Raw genomic sequence first — 22,921 nt, forward strand, 5'->3', positions numbered from 1 at the left:
TTCTACATTGATACGCCATGGGAGGGATGCTAATCAATGTAATCCTCCAAAGGCCCTGAATGACGAGGATGCTGCTATGACTTCCCTTCATAAGCTGCCTGCAGAGCCACTTACTACTAACTACACAGAAATAATCAGAAAATCTATCTTATGATTTCTTGCACACACGTATTTCTGAGCAGATGCAGAAACACCCAGTTTGATCACTCACAGGTAAAAGACTTTTGTTTATTGCCCTAAATCAAATCTGACTACCCTCAATGGTGATTCATCACACACTGCAGATTTTCAACAGGATCTCTGAAGGCAATTCAAATGAGGCTTCTGCAAATGGTTCTAGCAATGGCAAGATTACTTCTTGGAATGGTGAGTGAAAAAAAATTACTTCAATTATCCATGATACATATGGTATACTGAGGCTGATGGTTCTCTGCAAACTCCCACAGTCCACTTTTTATTCTCCAAAGCCCATCCTGGGGAGCAGATTCTTCACAAATATCTACTAACCAGTTGATCTCACTCCCTAAACTTCAAACATTCAGAAAATCAGAGTTCAGCTATAATCAGAAGGCTAGAATGTCTGAGTTTACAATAATCTAGAGTGGGGGTAGAGTGTAAAGATCCCTTACTTGCTGAAGGCAGAAGTAGATTCAAATCCTGCCCCTAACTCGCAAGGTGACGTGATCGGGTCATTTGTCTCTCTGAGCCTCCACACCCTCAGCCTCTCATCCAACCATGTTAAATGAAGTTAACGCCCACATTAGCACTCAATAAATAGCTATTATTCATATTATTCAAAGTGGAATAATTTTGATAGATGCTTACCTCTCTCAGAGTTGGCTTGCCAATGAAAAGTCTGTGTTTTGCTACTTTTGGGTGGGTTGAACTTGGGATTCAGAAAAGCACATCCATTTGCGATAGCCTCCAGGGGAGCTGGGCCCTCGTAAGGGAACCCAAGTCCAACAAATAACTGTAAGACAGAAAACCACACAGCATATGAACACATCAGGCAGAGCCATCAGGCAGGACAGGCATTCCCGGCTTGCGGGCAGTGATTCTGTGGCCCATTCCCGAGTGGACACCTCGCTTTGGAAGGCTCCCAGGCCCTGGGGGGTGAGGCAGAGAGAATTCAGCTTACACCAGGATCTGAAAAACTACGAACTTTTAAAGTCCCCATAAAGCTGCTCAACTCACTATGCTCTCCTCCACTAAAGGAAGTAAAAAATTAAGTGTCTAAGGGTATCGGGGGATAGGGAGGTTGGAGTATTAAAAGAAAAACCCCCCCACCACCACGACCCAACAATAATCTTTCTGTAACTCACCAGGAGACATGACTGGAAAAACACTTGCTTAACTACACAGAAGGTTTCTTCATTGAACCAAAGAAACAACAGGCCCTTTCAGGAATGCTGGGCGGAGGGACAGAAAGGTCACTTGGAGGTTTGATTGCAGTTCAAATGGAACTGCTTTAAAATGATTGTAGGTCAGTAAACACAGGTTTTCATAATGGGGTTTACACTGGGGACACCAACATCTTGGTGTTGATTTTACCCTCACAGGGGAGAGACTGTGCTGTGTTGATGAATTTGCAAAGCAGCTGCTTCCCTCTCCGGCAGGCAAACCATGTGCTTCCCCCAAGACAGACCATAGATGGCAGCAACAACTTGCTCTCAGAGTTCTCAGAGCAACCACAGCAGCTGGAAGCCACGATGACAAAGGGGACAAGCTGCAGTTCAGTGGTGCTGATTTCCTGGGTCCAAAAATGAAATAACTGCTCCCAGAAATGCCTCGGCACATGCTGTCGCAGTGGATGCATTTCGCACTGCTGGATAACTGCAGGTTGCTGATGGGCAGGGTCCAGGCCTGGGCTTGATGAAGCTGTGTCCTCCCTACCCACATCAAAGAGCCTGCTCTGTTCCAGCCCCCAGGGGCACATTAAGTGAGAAAAGATAACTGGGCCCCAGGGCGTCCTTTCCTTCTGCCATCACACAGAGCATCACCCACCACAAGGCCAGGCGTTGAGAATAAAGGAGATGGCTCAAATAGATTTAGCTACAAGCTTGATTCTCTTTTTCCCTAGGTCTTTTCACAGCAATCCCCTCCTCATCAGCTTTGCAGCTGCTCTAATTGAACGATGGATGGATCGTTTAGAAAGGTTCAGCTGGAGGGTGCAGCCAACCCTGAGCACAGCCCATGGGTGACATACTGGAGAACCATGTAGCTCCTGAAGGAATTCTGGGGCAAAGCACTAACATCTCAGGTTTTCTGGACCTATTTGCTTTTGTTTTGCACACAATAGGGTACTCAATCTTTTTGGTTTTTTGAAAGAATAAACTTTCATTTCCTGCAAACTGCAGTGATCACAATGCCAGAGACGTCCACAAGGAAGGGAGCTGGGAAGAAAAGAAGCTTTGAGAGGTCAGCAGAGCCCCTAATACTGGCTGGTCATTTCCCCCTTGGGCAGCAGAACCATGGAAGATCATGAGTGGGGGTAGTGGTGAGGAAAACATGGTAGCCAGGAGCCTGGAAGCTGTAGGATCAAGGGAAAGCTCTACTACAATTAGGAAGCTCCTGCTCTGCACCTTACTCTTATTATACAGCTCACAGAAAGCATCTTACTCTTATTATACAGCTCACAGAAAGCAGATCGCCAGAGAAAACTTCTAACTATAGGGTGTGGCCTGGGCCTGTGGCTCAGGGGTGGGGGAGATCTGACTGCTGCAGATGAAATGGAGGGAAACAGTGGGATGTAATAGTTCCATGATATCCCAGCTTTATGGAATATGAAGAATCCAGGGTTGTTATCCATCAGACTTGTGATCGCTGTGATTTGCCCTCTCCTATCAGACTCTGGAGAGGATGTGCCGGCTCTCCAGTGGAAAACAAATGACCTCTGTCAGGCCATGGTTAGACATAAGATAGCACAGGGAGTCCAGATCTTTCTGACTGAGGAGAAAAGTGCTAGAAGATGCAGATCAGGATCTCTGCAGGTTTAGTCAGATAACCCACAGTGCTTCCTGACTTCTGAAAATCAGGGCCTGCCATAAAGTGTGGATACCTTCATCAACTGTAAATTTCAAAGAACCACTCTGGAGGAAATGCAAGCAGCAAAATGTTTGTCTATTTAAACAGAAAATTTTGGGAAAAATTTAATTAGCTTCTTTAGACCAACCAATCTGAACCCATTAATTAAAAGGATTTGAGGCTGTTGCTTAATGGACTTGAATGTGACCTAGGTTTAATTATATCTGAAAAACAATATGAACCATCTCTTCTGCCCTGTGAGCGCCAGAATATCTCAGTACACATAAAATAAAAACTTTAGGTTAACTCTCCCAAGCCTCATATGTTTAGAATGAAGCCTAAGCAAATACAACATAATTTGCTGGCAATGAGTGTTTTTGTCACAGAAGTAGGACTATAGGAAATACATTATTTGGAAACACCAAAATAACAGTTTTTTTGTCACTTCAGTCAATAAGCAATTTTTTTCTTGCTTCCTGTGTGCTTATTACCTGTGACATTACAATGGAGCAGATGTATTAAGGTCAAATAGCACATCTGAGGTTTGAATGAAAACACAACAGGCAGAGAGAGTTCATCACCACCAAACAGCACTCTGTAAACTTCCTTGCACTTATGGTTTTGCAACACATTGGCACCTTAATCACACTGAACTGCTTTTCCCCTAATTCCCTGCTATTCTGCCTGCTTACCAATTTCCTTAGCAAGGAGGCAAGAGACACACTGCCAGAATGTACTCAAGTGCCAAGGCTTAACTGCCGGAGAAAACTGGCCATATTTTATTTATACTTCACCTGGCCTTCAGAAGCCCAGAATCTAATGAGGATATTCCAGATGACAAAATATCTCCATGGCTGCAACTCCAGCTCCATCAGTGAGTATTTCCACACAGAGGGATTGTGGGATCTAGGATTAAATTTTTGAACTAATGCTAAGCAGAGAGAACAGATGAAGCACCATACGTTTTCTTCACAGTATAGGATTGGGACGTTCCTACATGTCCATAAAGGGTCTAGTAAAACTACTCAGATTTTTCCCACTCTGTGAAAGAAGACACAATTGTTTTAAACTGCTAAGTGGAGTACTTAAAGAATCCTTTAAACATGGATAAAGGGGGTTCTTATCTATGGGCTTGGTCAGTTTCACTCTTGATGCGGAACATTGAGGATAATCCTAAATAGAAAACACACACACAACACATACTTTTCTGGCCAGTTTTAATTAGTGAAGTTGGCATGGTGACTCTAGAGGGAAACTGAGCAATGAATCACTCCAGGTTCACCAAATGAACTGATGAATCCATTATTGGCACAAAGTGCCCAGAACAATGTGGTAATTTACAGCACAGGTTCTGGAGTCAGACTGTAGGCTTCAAGGCCTGGTTCCATCGTTGCCTAGGTTAGTAACTGTGACAAACTGCTAGGTGCTTCTGTCTATGGATTCTTTAAGGCCCATTTATAATCTATTCTATTTATAGGGCCTTAGTCCAGGTAACAAGCTTGCTAAACCTCAGTCTTTTCATGTATAAAATAATAGTGCTTTATTTCATGGGGTTGCTGTGAGGATTACATGAGATAGTACATGGAAAGGATTCATAACAAGTCTTGGCACTTAGTAAGTGTTGGATAATCAGTCACTCAAATTCAAATCCATATGTAACTTCACACAGCTGCATATTACGGCCCTGTATCATTTAGACAGAGTTTAGGTGTGCAGGAGTTATGTTTGTGGGTTTTTACAAGATGCTCAGCACCTGCATGTATGAGTTCTTGTTGTTTCATAAAGTACCTGTACTAAAAAAGGGGCAGAGACATTCATCAGAAGACAGGTAAGAGATGATACGGTTTACAGTGAATGCCACATAAGCCAGTCCCACGAGTCACATGCTATTGCTAAGCTTTGCTTATTTTTATACAATGACTGGAAATCATTATATTAATGTTTCTGGTAATAGGCATCCCTTTTATATCTTAAAAATAACCGAGACAAGGGCTGGGTATGAAGAAAACAATTTTCCCAAAATGTGATGCTTTTATGTAGCCCAAAGGGACCCTTCTCTGGCCATCTGCCTTCTTTCAGGTACCTGATGCTTAAAGAAGGGATAAACAGTGGCCAAACTCTCTCCCATCCAGGCTGGCTCTATCCTCCCAAGGGCTCCACAAGCCCCTGACCCACATGACCTGAAGACTCTCTAGGGAAGAGCTGGAAGGGCCACAGAGGCTAAGAAAAAGAAGACCCACAAAGCATGTTTACATGCCCAAAGCAGACTTTTGTCAAAGTCTGCTGCTAAATCAAAGACTATTTCCTGAAGACCAGCCGGCTGATTATGTCCAGCTACCTAAATACCCTTTCAGAAACAAAAACCCAAACCACAAACAACAGCATCAGGATAAAAAGTTCCTGAGTTTCGGTCATTTGAAAGCCCCAATATAAAATCAAACACATTACAATTCACACTGTAAATTTATTAACTCGGAGATGCGGGAGTAAAAGAGTATTTGCATAAATTTAAACCTGTAGATGCTGAACATGTTCAGCTAGGCCAGCCTCAAGTGTTCACCATTAAAAGTCCACTCAGGCATCACCTCCTGGGAGGACCCTTTCCTGACCACGCCTCTCTCACCCAAATTCCACACCAGGACAACCCCTCAGCTGCCAACATGGAGGCAGCGAAACAGGCTTATTCACGACTGGAGCCTCAGTGACTGCTTCATTAAAATAATACTGTTTATAACAGTACCAAGATCACTGGATTTCTGTGATGAAAAGAGAGAATACACAGAAAGGGCTTACATAGGGCCTGGCACATGGTAGAGGGGAGAGATAATGGCTGTTACTGTTACGGTAAATCCCATACGCAGGTGCATCGCAACAGCATGGAGGTGTTAAACTGTGACTGACAGTGGCTCCTGTCCTCTGAATGGGACTGCCCCATCCACTACATTGATTTCACAAGTCACAGAACCACATTTTACAAAACTGAACTGTTGGCCCCACTCAGCGTGACAGTCAAGTTTTATGTTGGTATCATTATTTCATATTATGACTAGTTCTACCTGTGTACTATCCACATTGTTACAGTTACCTACTTTCCTCTTCCAGCACACCTGTATGCTCCTTGTTGGCAAAACTGCTTGAGTCATCACTGTCTCCAGAATGGCTAGACTAAGGCCTAGAATACATCTAGTACTTAATATTATACTTACTTGCTGGATGAAAGAGCAAAAGAATAAATACTATGAGACTGGATCTTTCCAGCAATCAAGTGTCTCTGTGCACAGAGGTTGAACATGTTATATTTATTTGAGTGTGGGGATGCGCTTTTGCTCTGAAAGTCACACAGGGTTACTGACTCATACCTCTGTACACTCCTCAGTCTACATACATGTATGGATAAGGGGGAAGGAAGGAGGCATGGATGTGTTCATTCAATTTTTTTCCCCATCTAGATGGCATGGGAATGATTTGAAGTATGCTCACTAGGATGAAACCTGCTTCAATTGGCTGCCTGAGGGCAAATGGGAACCAGTATCTGTAACAGAAATAGAAGGACTGCTCCCCCTAAGGAAGTAAGCTCTTCGGCTATCACTCACAGGGCCTGCAGATGTAAGCAACATCACAGACACGCAGGCATGGGGTATCAAAAGGGTGGTGTCCCTAGCTGGGGAGATCTAAGAGATCTAGGCGCAGTGTATATGATAACAGGAGGAAATCTCAGAGATCCCAGATGGTCAATGTGTTTCATTTTGGATCCTTCTTTCCTTCTTTATACAATCATCTAAATGTCTTTTATAAACCAGGCACTGTGAATGCACCTGTGGATAGAACAAGCAAAGGCCCTTTGCGCTCATGCAGCTGCATGAGAGTCTGTTGCCTTAAGCCCTGGGTTTTTCAAACAGCCTTTTTTAAAGACAGGGTCTCTCTCTTTCACTCAGGCTGGAGTGCAGGTGTCCTCAGCTCACCACAACCTCAGCCTCCTGGACTCAAGTGATCCTCCCATTTCAGCTTCCTGAAAATCTAGAACTACAGGTGAATGCTACCAGGTGCAGCTAATTTTTTGGGTATTTTTTTGTAGAAATGGGGTTTTGCATGTTGCCCAGGCTGGTCTTGAACTCCTCGGCTCAAGCAATTTGCCCGCCTCAGCCTCTCCCAAAGTACTAAGATTATAGGTGTGAGCTACTGTACTGTACCCGCCTCAGACAGGTTTTGTGACACATCCAAGCTCAGTAAGAAGAGACATAGTTAGTGGGGGGCAGGGTGGCACAGTCATTCATGAGGATAAGATGAGTCCGAGGGAGCACTGCATATTTGCCAGGCCTGCCCCGGTTCCTAGGTGAGTCCCACAGGTAAACTGATAAGCTAACATGATGGGGAAACAGGACTGTCATGACCCAACCAAGTCTTGGAGAGGTGAATGAGTGGAGGTCTGGGTACAGAAGGGGTACAGTGACAGCACGTGTGGAAGCTGCAGCTTTGCCTGTTTTTTTCCCCACAGCCAGAATTTGTTTTCAACTGTAGAAACGACAGTACTGGTCCAGCTCACAAACCATTCAGTGAGTTGCAGATGCAAATGCACTATTCAGTATCATATATGAAACAGGGAAGACTAGGGGAGGTGGACATGAAGAGGTTAAAACCAGGAAGATGAAGAAAGAAGCCACTTTAAAAGAGATGGAGATTTAAACCAAAAATAAAAACATGCCACCCTAGTGAGTCCTGATTTGCTGGCTTAAACTGTACTCCTGGGGTTTGCTGGACTGAATGACTCGGCTGTGGTCCTGTGATAAATAATTCATTCATCCAAATCTATACTCCAATTAGAAGAGTCTGCTAGATTCCAACAACTTCCTGGCTCTTTTAGCCCCAGAATTAGTGTTATATTAAATTCCTTCCATCTTCACAGGTCCCCTGAATCAAGAGGCTACTAATGACACTTGCACCCCTAATGGCACGCCTGGACACAATTCTGCTGAGCAGAGGGTTTCCTAAGTTTGGTGCAGAGATTCAAAGATGGCTTGTAAAGAAAAACAATGAGTCAGAAGCTGATCAAGCATCAATCATCTCTCTATCTCTAACCCTCTTGAGGAGATCAGCCCTGCTTCTTGCACCAGTAAGAGGTCCAAGAAGTGTGTGAATCCCATTCATGCTGCAGACATTTGCTTCTTGGCAGCTCCAGCTCCCCATTTCCAACATAGAATGGAATAAATCACTTTTAAATTGCTCAGAGACACAGAGAAAGGAGTCAGAGACAGAAAGGGTTATAGATGCAAAGCCTGACTGGTCTTTCATGTCATTATTTCAAAGCCGAAAGTTCATACATTTTGGAGCCTGTGGCCATGTGCCGGGTGTGAGGGGAGCCTCAGTGATACGCTGCCCCATCCTTGCCATATTTGCCAAATGTCTGAGCCATGATTCCACTCAGGGTATTTTAATATACTCTACTCAAGGAGCAGGCAATAGGTAATGGGATCAGTGACATCCTCTACACTGGGTCCCAGTTTTTCAAGGATGAACATATACACCTCGTGTTCTTTAACTCAGGCTGCAATCCTTGCTCATTATGCAAACTTGGACCTCTTGGCCTGGGCCTTCCCTGCCTCTTTTCTTGTCCTCCCCTGGACATCAGTGATCTCCATTTTGGCCTATTTCCTATTCTCTGACAGGGTAATGGATGGTAGGTAAGTAAGGGTTCTTTTAAAATTTGCAAAGCTGAGAGAGACATTCATGAGGTTGGGTTAATAAAAGTGTGCGAGACAGTAATGACATGCTGCTGAGAACCAGCTCTGCCAAATGTTTTTTAAAGGAGCTTGAGCTCTTTCCACAATCCAATGTGAAAAAGAGTAAAATGAGGCAAATGGCAAAAATAGCACTGCCATTAAAGGGCCCAGGCATTCTGATGATTCTAAAATGTCAGCCTAAGACAGAAGGTGATGGAAAGCAAAGAGTGAAAACTGGAGAACACACTTCACTCCTGGATAATCAAAAACAGTCATCAGACTACAGATGACCTTGGAAGGAAATAAAATCTTAAAAGAAACCAGGTCTTTGCCCAATAAGCTAAAGAATTTGTCAAATTATTTTATTTGTGGCATCATACAAATGCCTTGGACATAGAAAGGATCAAATACATTTACAGGTGGAGGAACTGAGGCAAAGAGCAGATATACATTCCTTTGGCTAGTGGGTGTCCACTAAGCGTTCTTAAGTTTGAGTGTTTATGAGGACAGTACATCAAGGGGCTAGCAGAGCCTTAATTTGCAATTAAAAAAATCATGAGTTAGGGCCACCTCCAAGACGACCCCAGCTTACTGTGGGCAAGCCAAAGTCTCTAGCCTATTTCCTCATGTTCAAAATAAAGTTAACAATAATATCTGCTCTATCTACCTCTTAAGGCTGTTGTAAGAATCAAAGAGGACAGCATATATGAATATACTTTTTATAAATGCAGTATCACATGATGATTGGGCAATCGAGATTATGCCATAGAAGTCCACCTGCTCAACCTCTCTCCCCTACCTTGAACATGAAAACAAAGCAAGCCAGAGACGAGGCTGAGAAATCCACTACTGACAATAAGCTTCCTTGTGCTTAGTATATACCACAAGAGAGATCCATGTGCCTTCTTCACACTTGCATCCCTTGTACAATGCCTAGCACATTGCAGCTACTCAATAAAATTGTGAAATTCATGAATGAAAACTTATTAATAAACCTGAGGGAGTTTATCTAATACACTGAAGTGCCAGCCAACCCTTCAAGGCCAAACTTTGGTTTCTTCACAAGTTCCTGAACTTCATTTGGTACTTCCATGGCAGAATTACAGAAAGAACACAGACCACTGGGTGGGCTTCCCTACAGTGTCAAAGCAACAGGTCATCACGCTACTGCTGAGCAAAACGATCCCCAGGGGCTTGCCTGGCTACCTCCACCACATGGTCTGAACTCTGCCTCCATCTGTGCCAATCAGACCCTCACATCCCCTTATCCAATTTTACCTCCACTATTTTTCAACACTTAGACTAGCTGGGTTGGCTTCTAGCTCCTTCCTGAATATGCCATCTGTACCTCCACCACCTGACTCTAACTCCTGTCTGGCCCACATGCCAGGTGTATCTACACTCCATCCATCTTTCGTCTCTTGCATCTCTCCTGATGCTTACTCTGCTTCCCGAGCCCACAGGGACTTTGCCCTCATCTGAACTTCTTCACTGTCCAATGCGTACTTGGTGAACAAGGAGGTATGAGGAAAAGCTGGTTGGGAAACCCACTCCTTGAATAATGATGACTGGGTTGGGGGAGAGTTCAGCACCCCTGCCTTACTATGAAAGCTGCTGCTGTATTAGTAGGTCTGTCCTTCCAGGCAGGGCCTTACCTTTTCGATTTGCAGCCTTATCCCTAGCCCCTTGCTTGACACCTAACACTGAGTAGGTCCTTAGTAAATACGATTTTTGAATAAATCAAAGGACAAACGTAGCAATCTCATTCCACAATTCACTAACTTTTCAGCTGCCACTGGTATAGCAAACTGCTGCCCCAAAATAGCCAAAAGAGTTTATTGCAGCATTGAAAAAACAAGCATGAAATATTCTGATCCCATTTTCACAGCCAATGGCATTAACCTGAGCACCACATCCCTGGTGAATTTTTACCTTGGTTTCTCGAAGAAGAAACTGCAGGTCTCGTCCACTGAGGATACCGTGGTTTTTCACGTAACTGGGAATATTCTTTGTGCTGGAGCCATAAACAGTTGCATGCACTTCCATGTATGTGTGAATAATGTCCAAGTAGATCTTCTTATTCTAAAGAGGAGAACAAGGAGAAGACATTTCTCTTTGTCTTTCATTTGCATAACAACCTGTGTCATGGACCAGAACTTCTAAGACTAGAGGTCACAGAGTTCTTAGCATGCAGATCACAGGAATTTGGCAATCAAACTGCTAAAATTTCTTTTAAAAGTAATCTGAATTGACAAATGGGATCTAATTAAACTAAAGAGCTTCTGCACAGCAAAAGGAAAACTTACCATCAGAGTGAACAGGCAAGCCTACAGAATGGAGAAAAGTTATGCCATTCTACTCATCTGACAACAGGGCTAATATCCAGAACCTATAAAGAACTCAACTCAAATGTACAAGAAAAAACAAAAACCCATCAAAAAGGTGGGGCCAAAGGATATAACAGACACTTCTCAAAAGAAGACATTCATACAGCGCAACAGACACATGAAACATACTCATCATCACTGGCCATCAGAGAAATGCAAACAAAACCACAATGAGATACCATCTCACACCGAGTTAGAATGGCAATCATTAAAAAATCAGGAAAACAACAGGTGCTGGAGGGATATGGAAAAAATCGGGACACTTTTACACTGTTGGTGGGACTGTACACGTAGTTCACATTGTGCAAAACAGTGTGGCAATTCCTCAAGGACTAGAACTAGAAATACATTTGCACCCAGCCCACCCCATTACTGGGATATACCAAAGGATATATTAAGTCATGCTGCTATAAAGGACACATGCACACGTATGTTTATTGCGGCACTATTCCACCAATAGCAAAGACTTGAGAATCAACCCAAAATGTCCATCAGCTGACAGATCTGGATTAAGAAAATGTTGCACATATACACCATGGAATGCTATGCAGCCTAAAAAGGATAACTTTCATGTCCTTTGTAAGACATGGATGCAGCTGGAACCAATCATTCTCAGCAAACTTAGCAAGAACGAAACCAAATACCACTGTTATCCACTCATAGCTGGGAACGGAACAATGAGATCACTTGGACCACAGGAAGGGGACATCACATACCGGGTCCTATTGTGGGGAGGGGGTGGGGGGATAGCATTTAGGACGATACGCCATAATGTAAATGATGAGTTAATGGGTGCAGCACACCAACATGGCACATGTAGTACATATGTAACAAACCTGCACGTTGTGACATAGTACCTTAGAACTATAAAGTATTAAAAAAAAAAAGTAATCTGGTTGGACTTTGAGGACATAAACAGTCATGTGGCCATTATATAATTATGTAAGAAGAAATACATTATATGGCAACATATTACTGAATACCAGCTGTATAATTTTGCAAGAAGAAATACATTATATAGCCAACTGTTTTGAAGTATCATCCTTGCTTTGTAAATTACCAGGGACCTAACAGTTGCTTTTGGCTCTTCCTACCTCTATGAGAGGAAGTTTGGGGAAGGACAGCCTGGGGAAGGCAGTCAGTTGGACTGGAATATTTACCCAGAGATGCTAAGCTGTCCCAGAGGAATACAAACATCCCCAGCTCTTGCCAATGTTTCTAGTGATGCTTAACTCATGTTGTCAGAACTGGATCCCACCTAAATCGGGATCATGGGAAGATGAGAGTTTCTCACTGCTGGAGAGATCATGAGAATACTCAGGTAGATAAAAGTAGAAAAAGAGAATAAATGTCAATTTTGATGAGCTCTGAAACATTCAAGAGTAGTTTTACTTACAGTGTTAGAAGCAAAACCAAACCCCTTTTCTTGTATTTGTAGGCACTGAATTTTGAGGCACATTTTCTAAATCAAAACCACCTGTGAACTGGAAGCAAGTTCACTTTTTCTACCTCTGGGTTTCCCTGTAACTAAACTGTACAAGCTGGGGTTTGTGGGTTTTTCTTTTCCTTTTTTTTGGGAAATTTTCAAAAAGTCAAGTTCTGTAATGTTTTCCAGTTGTATAAAAGTAGGACAAGGTTTCCTCATTCTAAGCCTGTTTTCAGACACTCCAGGCAAATCTAATAGCTGGTTTTGTGACTTAAGACCACAAGGGACACAGGGGTGTGGTATCAGCAGCCAGAGTGCAGGGAAGCCTGGAGGCAGTCTGTAAATGAAGCAATTCATGATCTGGTCTCTGCCATTCACTGCCCTGGTGATATTACCAAAGACCTTCAATTTCAGGGGAAACATTTCAAGTAATGTATCAAAAGTCTTCATGACTGGGAAAACTGCACAGTCCACATTCTTCATTTCATGTACCAGGATGACTTTGTTTGCAACGAGCAAGACCACCCTTGCCACCCTAACGTATAAATAAAATGAACAGTGGGACTGAAAGTTTAATTCCATGCCATGTCTGGTATGGCCACAAGATGCTGAATTCATTACCTTAGAAATGAATACTTTTAAATTAGTACAGACGCTTACACCTACCTGACATATGTTAGTTTGAAGGGTTCTAGGATATGGTTCATTGTGCTAGATGTATCTGGTAACTCCTGCCCCCACCCACAGCTCCTGTTAAGTAGGCAGGGGGCTCTGTTACCCTGCCCCCACTGCTGGCTGCTAACCGGCCCAGGGTGTGTCTGACCTGAGGGGACCCAATCCTAGGCTGGCCAGCAGCCCAGGAATGATGTAGCAGGCTCAGGAAGGCAAGGGGGAGCCAACCAGATGCTCTCTTGGGAACTCAGAATCCTTTATACTGGGAGATTACTGCCAGATGGCCACTGGCTTTAGAGCAAAAAGGTCATTTGAGCGTTGAAGTCTGGGCAATTACGAGCCAGATAACAAGTTCTGAGGAAACTGGTTGCCAGTTTCGGCAGGTTGGGTGGGAAAAGAACCAAGTAAGGGCTAAAGGAGAGGGGAAGACACAGACAGTCGGTAATAAGAGGGACCCAAGAACGTGACTACAACCAAAACATCACCACTGCAAGCATGACACAGAGAGAGAGAGAAAGAAAAGAGGAGTAGAATGAGAATAAGGAGAAGGAAGGAGAGAGAAGAGAGTGGGAAAAGAAAGCAGAGAGACAGAGGAGAAAAACGAGGGCCTAGAGCTGCTCTGGTTCCGATCCCACCCAGTGGTTCCCTATCCTAAATTCCCAGGTCCCTCTGGATCCTTATAATAAACGCAGCTCTTCCCAGACCCCACCCCATATTTTTAGTTGAGTTTCTCTGGTGGATTTCACTCATCTACAAGGAGACCTCTCGGGACAGCTTGCTGGCCTTAAAGCAGGAATTGGGGGCTGCAGGTGGGGACAGGCATCTCTCCTTTACACAAAAGGAGGCATTTTGCCTAAAAAGTTAGTTGCCAACTACTGAAGATGGGCCAAAGACCCCTAGGCTATGTTTGTGGTGACCTACAGGGCAGACCAGTAAATGGCCCATTTGGTTCCTGTCCTAGAGAAAAATATCCACGGTAGACAGACTCAAGATTAGGGTTCCCAGACTAAATGCCGGGGAAAGTAACAAGGTACTAGATTACATATGTATTGCCATTAAATCCCAGAAAAGGCTGGGGCTTCTTAAAGTATAACAAGGGGACAAGTTCAGGCAAATATAAAGAGGTATATGTAAAGACTAATAAAGTTTATGAACTTACTTTTAGGCATGGTAAAATCCAAAACTAGAGATTACCTTCAGAAAGGATTTACTAATTTCACAAATGTGAAAATCTCAACAGCTGATTAGAGGGGAAAAAATGTTTCAAGTGTAACTTTAGCCTTTGACATTGATGTAACAATTAGGTACTTCTACCTCAGGTCTCTTGTTACCACTTGTAAGAGTTCTGAGTAGAATCCTAGTGAAGATGAACCACGCTATCTATTCCAGGTAAAGGTGCCCCAGAAGGCTTTCATACGAAACTCACAGCCAAGTACCTACACCAGATTTGCACCTGTGGTTCTGTCCCCTTCAGGCTCTACGGACACACATGTTGAATTAGTCACACAGTCCTGTATATTCTGCCTCCATAATATCAAATTGGTCTCCTCTTCTCCAGGGTTGAAGGTTCAGTTATTGCTATCAAGGGGCTCAAAGGACCCCCTTCTGTCTTCACAGACACTCTTATCTTTTGTGTTTAAGATACAGGATATTCAGGATTTTTAAAATTAAAGGTGTCCTTGTCTGCCTTTCCCCTACGCATGGGAAGGCTCAAAGTGGGGAGGGGGTTAGAGGTAAGAGACATTTTCCAGCATACACTGCCCCTTCCCTTCCTAACTTTGGTCATCCAGGCCCAGGGTGAAGGTGACCATAGGTGACCACCATAGACCTGGATATCCCACTGATCTAAGAACTGGATCAAGATCACTTCTTAGAAAGCTTTCCTTCTCCAATTTAAGAGACTAAGGTCAAAGAAAATTATCTGCTCCAAAAACTTTATCACCAACAGATCTCTGGAGATGCAGTCAAAAAGGGCTTACACTGAGTATCACATCACAGCATGCAACCACCTCTGTTGCCCAAAGGTTCCAGCTAAGCAACCAGCAGCCCCCCAATGCTTTTATTCTCTAGTTCAATTTAAACTCCCATTAAGAACAACTGATCTAACTGATTAAAATTTAAATCTACCTAAGCTCATTTGGGGGGAGGAGACACAAACGGAAAGGAGAACGCATGCTGGAGTCAATGAGCAGTGTTGTCAGTGTCTCTTCAGCTGTTTATGGTCATAGCTGGAGGCAGGTACATGTTCAGAACCAGTCATAAGATATTTAGAGCTTGGAGAGAAAGCTTTAGAAAAACAATTCAATCTATGCAACACTCCTGTAAGTCCACAGCAGGGGGAGTGGTAGAATGCAGAACCAGAGAATCAGAAGCTTTCCCCAACTTATTTTAAAACATTTTAAAATTGATACATAATTGTACATGTTTATGGGGTATATGTGATATTTCAATACATGCATACTACATGTGATGATCAAATCAGGGTATTTAGGGTATCCATCACCTCAAACATTTATCATTTCTTTGTGTTGGGAACATTTCAAGTCCTTTCTTCTAGCTAATCTGAAATACACAATATACTGTTGGTAACTATAGTCACCCTAGTCTACTATTGAACACTACAACTTATTCCTTCTATCCAACTGTATGTTTGTACATTAACTCACCACTCTTTATTCCCACCTATCCCTTTTCCCAGCCTCTGGTATCTATCATTCTATTTTCTACCTCCACGAAGGCCACCTTTTTAGCTCTTGCATAGGAGTGAGAACATTCCACAACTGTGTGTGGCTTATTTCACTTAACATAATGATCTCCAGTTCCATCCATGTTGCTGCAATTTTTTTAAATGGCTGAATCATATTCCATTGTGTATGTACACATTTTCCTTATCCATTCATCTGCCGATGGACACTCAGGCTGATTCTGTATCTTGGCTATTGTAGACAGTGCTGCAATAAATATGGGGATGCAGATATCTCTTTGATCTCCAACTTCCTTTTTAGTTGGTGAATTAGGGTATAGGAATGTTCTTTGGTGAATGGTAGTATCCTCCCCAGTAACGCCCCTGCTCCCCACTGCAGACATACGTATTTCTCCTGGACATCATTTCCCCTCATTCATGCAGCATCTTATGACTTGTCAAAATCAAAAACACTTCTGGTCCCAAGCATTTTGGATAAGGTATACTCAGCCTGTAGCGGCTTCTCCTCTTTCCCCACAAATATCAAAACTGGCCTGTTACACGGTTTTACAAACATATAATAATGAATCTTGTTTTTTATTTAAGAAACACAAGGCCATAGAGTATGCCTTGACCAGAACTAGCCAAGGGAGTCCTTTACTGTTACTGTAACGTAACTCCTAGAAAAGTTGAGGCCGGGGCTGTCAACTGCACAGAATGAAGATCTTGTAAACCTCCCTCCACTACAGGTCACCTCCATTTGCTCTGCCAGCCCCCTTCTGCATGGACTGTTACTGTAATGTCTGGGCTGGGCTCGTTGTCTCAACAGTGGCATGCTCCTTAGGAGCGCGTTCAGACTGCCCCTGCTCCTCTCTTTTTCAGTCAGTGCTCACACAAGCCAGGCTGCCCTGTGCTGCCAGATGGGGAATAATCTTACCATGGGATGGGGTGATGGGGCCCTCTTTCCTAAATAGCATCACAGAACTACAGGGGCTTTAGATCTCTGTGAGGTGAACCAAGGTTGGTGGCAAAGAGGACACAGGAAGGAGCAGGGCAAATAAAACCCACCTCCTTTCTCTCTTCCAGACTATTCCAAGGTAGAGCTCCTCCTTGCAGGCCTTTGGGGAGAGTCCAGGTAGCCCAATGTGCTGCTGTGTCTCTGTGGCCCCTGGTGAGGCAGCAGCTAGCATGGTCAGGCACACCGTCTATTACCCTGCATTTCCCTTTTCCTTAATCGTTGCTGCCCTGGGTTTGCAACACCCTCTGTAGCAAAATACTGGCATTTTAGTCTTTGTCTCAGGCCCTGCTTCCTAGAAGCTGTGGGCTAAGACATTGTCTGTAGGTTCTCACCCCTTCAACCCATCCTCCTTATTGTCACTAGTTTCCAAAACTCAAAGTTTTGTTCCCCTATATAAAGGGCTTCCCAGTACTGCATACAAGGCACTTCACAATCTGGGCTTCTGCAAGCTCTCCGGCTTTAACCCCAACTATTCCCTCTGCCACCTGCTTAAGGTCTCTGCCTACACTTAACTTATCCCTCATTCCCAAACCTCTCCTGCTCTCTCACACCTGGCCTGCCACTGCCAAAGCCCAAAAGACCCTTCCCTCCTCCCTCCTTTTCTTCTGGATGGACTCCTGCCTCTTCTTCTTTTACAAGCAGGCAGTCCTGGATCCACCCAGGTGAAGGTCATTGTTGTCTCCTCTGTGCCTTAACCATCTTCCTGCGTGGGCTGTACTGTCACTGGATGTTCCCAGATGGCTGGAACTGCGAACTTCTCTAGGGCAGAACCAGTAGGCTCGGCAGAGGCCTGGCACAGGACGAGTGCTCAGTAAATACATACTGGCTGAGTGAGAAAAACAAAGAGGGCAGGCACACAAACCACAGGGCACTTACGGACTTGTGGGAAACATGGATCTCGGACACGGCACATTCCTTCACTTTCCACCTGCTTCCAGCAAATGAGCTTAAAGTCCACAACTACCTAAGTGTGTATTCTAATCAAAACCAAAATAAAAACAGAGTTGTAAAACTTAAAAGGTATATTTTATAGTTGATTCATCCTCCTTTTTATATTGCTCCTAAGTACCACGTTCACTTAGGAATTGCAAAGCAAACAAAAAATAATAAGAGAGGAGAGAGAGACAAAAAGAAACTACCTCATCTGCTTGCTCCTGAAGTCTAAAATTCAACAAAGATGAAAAATTCTTTTATTCTAAGATTGGAGGTAAGTTCTAAAATGCAAATCTCTGTGAATTTCAGCTGTGTAGCTGAACTAATTTACATTTCAGAACAATTTAAAGTCTCTGTAGTCCTTGGCTCATTTACCTCAAGTAACCACCCAAGGTCAAGGTATATATGTATGGGGGTGGTCCTTGCTGTGTCCCACTCAAACCTTGTGGGGCTCTGAAAAACCTTTGGAAGCTAAGAATCTCAAAGCCTGTTCACCTCTGCCTCTTCCTTCCCAAACCCTTACCTCTCTAGAAGAAAAGATGGTGCTCAACGATTGCAGTGGCTCAATAAGAGAAACCTTGTTCTCTTGTTTCCAGCCCAGTCTGTGGTCCACCTATGGGCCCACGGGCACTAAAAAGAAGGGAGTCTGCTTCCTTTCATGTACTGGCATCCACATTTAGTCTTCGCTTGGGCTCGTCTGGTATAAATTAGGATTCATCTTGGGCAATGGGTCTCAAGTATGATACTGAGTGGGTCTAGAATTTGCCTATCTGGGGGAAGGAACGGGAGGAAAGAATAGCCACAGCACTTTATTTATTATTCTCTACTGTCCAATTACGTAAGAATTTTGTTTCCGCTTCAAAGACAGACATAGGCAGATTTCTGAGGCTAAATGAGTGGTACGGAAAGAGCAATCAGTCCTGTATTTGCAACTTGATGGCAAATTTCTCATCTATAAATAGGAAGTAATACCACTTCACGGTTCTTTTAGACAACTATTACGTGTGCAGTGCTGAGCCAGCATTGGGAATAAAATGCATTTAAAATATGTTTAAGTATGTACCCCTGCTTTCAAAAACAAGGTGCTAATACTACTCCAAAGGCATAAAATGGGACAAGTCAGACATGAGAGTACTGAGCTGGCTAGCACCTTCACATCACTGCCCATGTGGAACCAGTGCTTATGCCCACTCTACATCTCTCAGTCTCAACTCTCAGTGTGGTCTCTATTTTCCAGCACTTTTGTTTTTCAGGATTTTCTCTGCCTTAGCACAGAGCTTTCTGCCATTTAACGAACGGCTCCTAAAGGACCCTGGGGAACCACCAGCCAGTTTGTGAAAACAAGAAATGCTTTGACACAACTCCTTCTGCTTTAAGAAGGGCAGGAGGCCTTCAAATTGCAGAGCTGGTTTCTCTTTACCTCAGTGCAAATGCAGTCACTTATGGATAATGATGTTCCTTCATCTACTCTGATGGACATGGTCCTAAAGCAACAAAATCCAGCAGCTATACTACCATGCAGAAAACAGGCTGATAGGTTGAAAACACACCACCACAGCCCTAATGTGTCAGCAGACTCCTCCATGGGCTTTCTGTTTTCCACCTATCTGGGTGGAACCACAGAAAACAGACTGTTTAGTGACAAAGAGGGCTGTCACAGTGGAAGGTTTTGCCTTGGCAAACTGAAATTGCATGTTTCATAGAATCCCAAAAGGGTCAGGAAATCATGGACTGAATATCCTTTCTTGAAAGGGAGGAGGGGATACCTTGATGAGCTTTGGCCAGATTCTGTTTAAAGGCAAGGGAGAAGTGTCTGCTATTATTACAGGACCATCCTGTGAGAGTAGTCAGGGAAGAATTTTGGAACACTGCATGGTCACACTGGCAGTGGGTGTGATGGGGCTTCCCCTGACAATCAAACTGAGGCCCCAAAGGCCAGGAACCAAAGCACAGAGGCCAAGTACCACCCAATCACATCAGTAAAGAATAAATTAAAATAATACGAAAATATGAAAATATAAAGTAATACCTTAATACTTTTAAATCACTTTAGCGTATTCCTTTGTAACAAGAAGGGGGAAGAATTCTATCTATATATTGGTCTCTCTTAGTAAGGAGTAACATTACATTTTGTGTTTTCCAGTATTCACTGCTGTAAATCTGTGAGGGATTCTATCAAAATAACACTCTTCATAGATTCATGTTAAAGGACGTCAATTGATCTTTACTCAGCTGGTCAAGGAACATTTTAAAAATTAATTTTCAAAAAGTTTTTTCTTCATATGAAGCAAAATATAAAAATAAGAACACACACAGTGACTGGCAGAACACAATTTCTGCAGGCCTGAATGAAAAGTAATTGCTTTCTTGTAATTTCCAACTTTTCTACTTGTAATTATCTTACAACCAAGGGAGAAAGATAAGACCTGTCTGCAAAATCACATTTGGCAGCACCAATGGGCATGTCTCATATATAGTAATTGTGTAGAAATCTGGGAGGTGGGATGAGTGGAGAAGGCCCAGTTTCACTGGAAAACCAGAAAGGGAAAATGGTGTGTGAGGCAGGGCCCATTTCTATGGGATGGTACACACCTTCACCTTTCATCCCAAGGGCCTTACCTTCCTGCCAGCCTCTCACAGTCAGGAATAAAAAGGGCAGCCTGAATTCAATGCACCACACATAAGGAAGGAGTTTTTATACTCCACTCAACACGCGTGTGCTTTTCCCTGGATCCTTCCAAAGCAGCAGGTGGTGGGGGCGGGGGAGGGCAACCAGGACAGCTCCATTAGGTTGATTTTGAATTACATAAAACACGAGACCAGGCCACCATGTTGTGGAGAAGCATGGCAGCAGAGTCAAGGGCTGAAACAATTTCACTCAGTGCTTAATTTACTGTAAAAGAATTAATCATATGATTCTAGAGTAGCATTTGGGGATGTTCCTCTCTTTGAAACCCCAATAGATGATAAAAGGCACCTCTCTGGGGACACGAGGACAGCCAGATTCAGTCAGGTCGCAATGCCCCTTCTTGGTGCCGACCCAGCTCTTGATTTCACTGTCTGCATGGGGGATGAGACTCTAAATAAGACATAATTTAATGTGCCAGGAAGCTCTCATTGTTGTAAGAATTATACGCAGGGTAAACAGCACTGCTTCAAAAAGACAAGACTTTTTGAAGATCCTTATGCTTGGCAGCTCTTACCAGCAGTCTCACAGAAAGGGTGGCATTCATTACTCAGAGTGGAGATGGGAGAATTGGTCTCTGTCCGTAAATAGCCTTTACACAGGCAGGCCAGCCCTCCCACGCTGATCTGAGGTAATCTGGCCTTTTCTGGGGCCCTATCCATATTTGTGTAAAATTTAGCAGGCAGTTTGGGGTCAAGAATGAAGTAATCTGTGTTTTTATTCCAGTTCTCTGACTAACTTCTTATGGGACTTCGGCACGTTCCCAAGGTTCAGTTTTCTTATCTGTAAAATGAAGGAATATTAAATCTGCCCTATTATCTCACGTGGGTCTTCACAGAAATAAATGAGATTTTTAAATTATTATGTGAAGGCATATTCTTTCTCTCACACACTCGCTCTCCCCAAGGCTCATGCATCTGAAAGAGCTCTACCCAGCATTTAGTTATGGCCGAGATAGGGCACACCATGGACCTCAGAGGATGTAATGCCTTCGTGTGGTTTGGGGCAGACCCATCCCTCACCAAAGGGCTTCCTGTCCTTGATGCTGGGCCCACTGAACTAGGGGTGCCACCTTCTGGGTGGGATGGCACAGGCTGGTTTCCACTAGGCCACATCACTAAGGTGCATTTCTAGTTTTAAGATCTAGTTGTAGGGCTGTGCTAGCTAAATTTCCTTGCTGAGGCACTCAGCCCCGTGCCGTATGCATTAATACCCATGGCTTCATGATGATGGATGTGTCCACTGGTAATAATGTACATGATCTCTCCCCTCAGAATACCTAGTGTCAACAAGCTGTTGTTGTAGGCTGGGACCTGACATGTGACAAATCAAGCCACTTAAAACATAAGACTCTCTTGGGCTCCTTCCTTCTCCTGCTCCCACCAAGCTAAGAACAAACTTCTAAATTCCAGGCACAATCTCTTTGTATTTGAGGCGTACAGACTGAGAGTCTGATTCAGGTATAGCAGTGTAAGGTCCCTTTAAAGGATACCTGACCACCAGGCTTTAAATGAAGAGCTGATTTTAAGACAGAAGCTAAAAATATCCTCTCCATCCCTCTCCTCAAAATAAATCACACGCCTCTTGAAATTTATTCACCTCATGCCTGGTTTCTTAAAAACATGAAGATAGCAAAATAAAAGTGATCAGCCTAATTAGAGTGCCTTCGAATCTGAAATGCTGCAAATAAAACATATTTGAAAGGAAAAGCAGCTGAAGTGTCTAATTTGCAAGCAGCAGTTTGAAAACAGGAACAATTAAAATACACTGGTAAAGCAAAGCTGAGGTCTCATACTCATCAATGGTTTCGGAAAATCTCTCACTTTCTACGTACTCTCCCCAATTTCTCCGGCAGCTTGTGAGTGCTGAACCTGTTACCAATGCCAACAAGACACACCCTATAGAGAGGTGTGTCTATAAGAAACAGGGAGAAGGACCCAGAGCCAGGAAATCAGGATTTCGAACTCTGACATTGCCCTTTGCTGGCTATATGCCCTTGGGAAGTGGTTTCACCCACCTGCGCCTGGACTCTTCAGGTAATAACTACCCTCCCTCCTGGAGAGGCCCAAAGGATCACATGAGATAATGCGGTTAAGTGACTCAAACTACAGAGGATTCTTCTCATGACTTCTCAACCTTATGGTTCTATTCTAGCCAAGTCTTTGTTCTCCATCCCATGTCCAGGGTTGTTAGACTAATTGTCTGTTTCCCCCAAAATTCATATCCCCGCTGTTGAAATCCTTATGCCCCCCGTGATGGTACTAGAAGGTTGGGCCTGTGGGAAGTAAAGAGGTCACAAGGGTGAAGTCCTCATGTATAGGAATACTGCCCTTTTAAGAAGAGACCAGAGATCTAGCTCACTCTTTCCACCAGGT

General features: G+C 43.5%; 1 protein-coding gene across 1 annotated transcript in view; it reads right to left on the reverse strand.

The window, feature by feature from the left end:
• The window catches only part of MGAT5 (alpha-1,6-mannosylglycoprotein 6-beta-N-acetylglucosaminyltransferase), a 200,697-nt gene that overhangs the window by 35,898 nt on the left and 141,878 nt on the right, over positions 1-22,921 (reverse strand). The window contains 3 exon segments of the mRNA XM_017888489.1: positions 826-856; positions 858-970; positions 10,674-10,823. Of these exon segments, the coding sequence (XP_017743978.1) occupies positions 826-856; positions 858-970; positions 10,674-10,823 (294 nt within the window).

This window comes from Rhinopithecus bieti, unplaced genomic scaffold, assembly GCF_001698545.2.
Source record: "Rhinopithecus bieti isolate Rb0 unplaced genomic scaffold, ASM169854v2 scaffold_15296, whole genome shotgun sequence".
Taxonomy (NCBI): domain Eukaryota; kingdom Metazoa; phylum Chordata; class Mammalia; order Primates; family Cercopithecidae; genus Rhinopithecus; species Rhinopithecus bieti.